Consider the following 4924-nt stretch of genomic DNA (forward strand, 5'->3'; position numbering starts at 1 on the left):
TGGCTTTACTCAAATGTCACTGGCATGTTGTTGGTAAAGATTGAAAAAAAGTGAATGCCAAACAGCTGCCCTGGGGAATTCCTGATTCTACCTGGATTTTGTTGTACAGGCTTCCATTAAAGAACACTCTTTGTGTTCCGTTAGACAGGTAGCTCTGGGGCGGCAGGTAGCCTAGTGGTTAGAGCGGTAGGCCAGTAACCGAGAGATTGCTGGATTGAATCCCCGAGTTGACAAGGTAAAACTCTGTCGTTCTGCCCCTGAACAAGGCAGTCCTAGGCCATCATTGAAAAAAATTAATTTGTTCTTAACTGACTTGCCTAGTTAAATAAAGGTTACATTTTAAAAGAAAAACTCTTTATCCACAATATAGCAGGGGGTGTAAAGCCATTTTTATCATCAATTTCGCTCAGCCAATCAGTCATTTGCAAGTGCTGTGCTTGTTGAATGAACTTCCCTATAAGCTAAAAGTCTATATTTGTTTACTGTAAAATAGCATTGTATCTGGTCAAATACTTTTTTTCCAAAATTGTAAGGGTCGGTAACAGGCTGATTGGTTGGCTATTTAAGCCAGTAAAGGGAGCTTTACTATTCTTGGGTAGTGGAATGACTTTAGCTTCCCTCCAGGCCTGAGGGCACACACTTTCTAGTAGGCTTAAATTAAAGACAAGGCAAATAAGAATGGCAATATCGGCCGCTATTATCCTCAATTTTCCATCCTCGTTGTCAGACACCAGTGACTTGTCATTGTTGATTTTATTTGCACAACATTTCATTGAAGATTCTCCAAAGATTTTTTACAATCATTCTTCATGTATTTTATCTTTGTTTCATTGTGTACTTTCTTCTTTTTACTCAGTTTAGTCAAATGATGTCTCAATTTGCAATAGGTTTGCCAATCAGTTATTCAGCCAGACCTATATGCCATCTCTTTTGCCTCCCTCTTCATCATACCATTTTTTAAATTCCTCATCAATTCATGTGGATTCAACCGTTTTTACAGTCATTTTCTTAATGGGTGCATGCTTATTAGTAACTGGGATAAGCAGTTTCAAATGTGTCAAGGGCAGTGTCTGGTTGCTCATCATTACACACCACGGACCAACAAATATTATTTACATCAACAACATAGGAATCACTACAAAAAAATGTATGACCTCTTATACACAATATTAGTCCCAGCCTTTGGAACGGTGGTTTTCCTAGACATGGCTCCTATATTGTGATCACTACATCTGGTGGATCTGGATACTGCTTTAAAACCCATTTCTGCAGCATTAGTAAAGACATGATCAAAACATGTTGATGATTTCATTCCTCTACTGTTTGTCACTACCCTGGTAGGTTGATTGATAACCTGAACCAGGTTGCCGGCACTGGTTACAGTTTGAAGCTTTTGCTTGAGTAGGCAGCCTGATCACAGTTTTTCTTCAGTACTAGTTAATTAATGACCAAAGTCTTGAGTTTAGTTTGCCTGTTCTACAGTCTTGTAAAGATAGCCGCGTTGACTGGGACAGGCAATGTAACATCCATAATGTTTTAAGGAAAAGTTTTTGTAAAACAAGCACCTTACATTGGATCATCTAGAAACTTTCTCTCCAAAGCTGACTTTCATCAAGGTTTTATATGGTCTATTGGTTTCTCTCTTTTCATTGGCAGAATCCTTTTTCAGTGTTATGATATTCATTACATCCATATACACTACTCTAACTTCCTGTCAACTAACATAACTCTGCTGGTTATCCTGGTAACAGATACCAGTGGGCAGATCTATTGTATTTGTTCAAACTAAACTACAGCACTTACTTTGATGTGTCAAATCTGATCCTTTCTTCTCTTCTCCTCCTCTCACAGTTCCACTCAGCCCTGTTGTTTTCCTGCAGTCCACCAGCAGCACAGACAACCTCTTCATACCCAGCAGTAAGGTGCTACCGGGAGAGGCACGATACAGGGACTCCGGGAGGGAGGAAGGGCAAGTGTTGTCCTGCTAACCATAAAGAGGGGACACAGACGCACATCATTATGGATGCTGATGTCACTGTTGTCATAAAGTGCTTTACAGAAACCCAGCCCACAAGCGAGAGAAAGCTGTTTGCTCGTCCAGACCAAGCTGTACCATCTGGTGTTCTGATCTGGAGAGACTCTTCTCTGCCTCGTCAGCATCAGGATGTTGTTGAGGCTCCCCAGAGGATCCACCATAGTCATGTCTCTCTCCTGTGTGAACGAGAACATCAAAATGAGTAGTAAACTCCCTTTGATATTTTAAGTAGAACATATGCTTCAATATTGAATTTTAAAAGCCTGTTATACTAGATGAGGGGAACTTTAATATAGACAACATGGAGAATTCAATACATCTAATTGAAAAGTCCCTAAAATATATGAACCAATGGCAGATTGACCCTTTAACAATTCCTACAGTACTGAACAACATATTCAAGTGTAGAACTTCAGTAGAATGCCACTTTAAAACCACACATTAGTTCAACAACGGCATAGTTTGTGTCCCTGTTGAAGACAGTACTCACTGGTGTTAATCTGATATTCTGTCTCTTCCTCTTTCACTCCAAAAACGTCTTCCTCCTTCACCTTTATTGAGATATCATCCTGTTCCTCTCTAAACGGTTCTTTCTCTTCTATCACTATAACAGTCTCCTCTTCCTCCTTTTTCATTCTGAAATGTTCTTTCACTATAACAGCATCTTCTTCCTTCACTATAACAGTCTCCTCTTCCTCCTTTTTCATTCTGAAATGTTCTTCCACTATAACAGCATCTTCTTCCTTCACTATAACAGCCTCATCTTCCTCCTTTTTCATTCTAAAAGCTTCTTTCTCTTCTTTCACTGTAACCTCATCCTCTTCTTCAATGTTCAGCGCCAGAACTTCTTTCTCCAAACAGCAGACCTCCTCTTCTTTAGCAGGGGATGAGTACTTTAATGAGCTCATGGTCAGGGATGTTAGCTAGCTAGTTAGCATTAGCGACTAGCCTAGTGCTAGGCTCAGCATCAATCTTTAACAAGTTTGCAAATTAGGTTACAGTTAACCAGTTAATACGTCAACAGAACTGTGTTTAAAACACTGAGATTAGATAATGTACATTAACATGGTCTAAAGCGTCAATCTTTCACTTTTATGTTGGCTAGCAAGCTACCGACGTGGTTGGAAGAGTTGGCGCCTTGTTGTTCCTGAAGAAGGGTCCCGGCCAGTCCATTATACGTCACGGAAGAATCATCACCTGAAAGACGCTCATCGCCATCTGCTGACTGGAGTGGGTAACGCAGTTTGGAAACAATAGTTACAACACTTTTTGTATCGGAAAGAACGTCATAATTATTTAACAATAAGCTGATACATTTTCTCTTCCAAATAATAAGTTCCTGTACACAGACGTAGAAGCTCAATATGAATATGTAGATGATTAATAAATACTTATATGAATAGGTAGTGTGTTGATATACATTTTCTCTGTTAATTTTTCACATTCTTTTTTATCTACATGTGACCATACTATTCCCTTAAAGCCACGCTCTATAAGATACAAATCATCCTGTAAACAACAGAACAAATGCATCACATGCAAATAGCACTTGATTATCTGTAGTGCTTTACACTGGGTAGACAAAACATTAAGAACAGCTGCTCCTTCCATGACTTAGACAGACCAGGTGAATCCAGGCTAAAGCTATGATCCCTTACTGATGTCACTAGTTAAATCCACTTCAATCCGTGTAGATGAAGGGGGGAGACAGGTTAAATAATGATTTTTAAGCCTTGAGACATGAGACATGGATTGTGCATGTGTGCCATTTAGAGAGTTAATGGGGAAGACAAAATATTTAAGTTACTTTGCACGGGGTATGGTAGTAGGTGCCAGGCGCACCGGTTTGTGTCAAGAACTGCAACGCTGCTGGGTTTTTCAGCTCAACAGTTTCCCATGTGTACCAAGAGTGGTCCACCACCCAAACAGTGGAGGTCAGTGCCGTTTAAGATGAGGCAGGACGATTTGTTTTTTCATGAGCATGGCCTTAATTCTATTACAGCATATTGGACGACTGTCATTCATATTTCACTCACCCTGTTCAATGTAACAGCAATAGGTTTAGGCTACTACATGATACTCTAATTGTCCCTATACCCATCATGAGGTAGCAACCTAGCCTATGAATGAAAGTTTAGAATGTAGGTTCACACAGGTCGAGATAACATTTTGCGATGACAGACAGTGACACATAGACAGACAGTGACACATTCAATACTGCCTTGCACACTCTCGCCTGCATCTAGCTAAAATAGAGATATCACTGGACAAATTCAGGTATGTTTATCCCCGTTTTGTTCCATTTAAACGTTTGTCAACAGAATCGGCGGAATGAATACACCCCTGATCATGCATAAACACAGTTCACTTTCATTACAGACACGTTGTATTCCTTCTTGCATCTATGTGCTCTCCTCTTATCACCTTCTCCCTTTGTTTCTGTACTTCAATGCACAACACATCAGCTGTATGTCACCAGGAGAAAAAACCTTTCCAAGCCAAACCATTTCATAACTGCTACACACAGCTTACATTGTTGTCAACATATTAGCTAAAATAACATCATAGTCAACAGAGCTAAAATAACTAACTCGTGAGTAAACCTGCTACAATCATGCAGTAACGTTACAGTGTACAGTCAGTAAGCAGTTTAGCACTTACCTTGGCGGGTCCCAGTGGCAATAAATTAGTAAAACCAAAGGCTAGCCTTGACTTGGAAGAGTTCTAGTGTTGTGTTGGATAGTCATAGCCAGCTAGCTAACATAGCATCCCTTTGTTTGAGCCAAGTGTTTGAGTAGACTAAACTAGATAGCTGCATTTGCTAGCTAAGTAAGTGAAACTGAAAGTGGAAAATAAATGACAAAATATCTCTCTCTCGCTTCTCCTTCA

At 39.8% G+C, this 4924-nt stretch overlaps 1 protein-coding gene across 1 annotated transcript; it reads right to left on the reverse strand.

The window, feature by feature from the left end:
• Positions 1 to 1952: 1952 nt before the first annotated feature.
• LOC118947622 (protein MNN4-like) lies at positions 1953 to 3234 on the reverse strand. The gene is made up of 2 exons (XM_036972560.1): positions 2526 to 3234; positions 1953 to 2211 (listed from the first exon to the last, which is right to left on the reverse strand). The coding sequence occupies exons 1-2, from the start codon at positions 2941 to 2943 to the stop codon at positions 2054 to 2056; spliced, it is 576 nt and encodes a 191-aa protein (XP_036828455.1). The 5' UTR covers positions 2944 to 3234; the 3' UTR covers positions 1953 to 2053.
• Between the last annotated feature and the right edge of the window lie 1690 nt (positions 3235 to 4924).

The sequence above is a fragment of the Oncorhynchus mykiss genome, unplaced genomic scaffold (assembly GCF_013265735.2).
Source record: "Oncorhynchus mykiss isolate Arlee unplaced genomic scaffold, USDA_OmykA_1.1 un_scaffold_173, whole genome shotgun sequence".
Lineage (NCBI taxonomy): Eukaryota > Metazoa > Chordata > Actinopteri > Salmoniformes > Salmonidae > Oncorhynchus > Oncorhynchus mykiss.

Coding starts and splice junctions, on each gene's coding strand:
- LOC118947622 (XM_036972560.1), bottom strand. CDS start 2,943: ATGAGCTCATTAAAGTACTCATCCCCTGCTAAAGAAGAGGAGGTCTGC. Junction 2,212..2,525: donor AGAATATCAGATTAACACCA/GTGAGTACTGTC, acceptor TCGTTCACACAG/GAGAGAGACATGACTATGGT.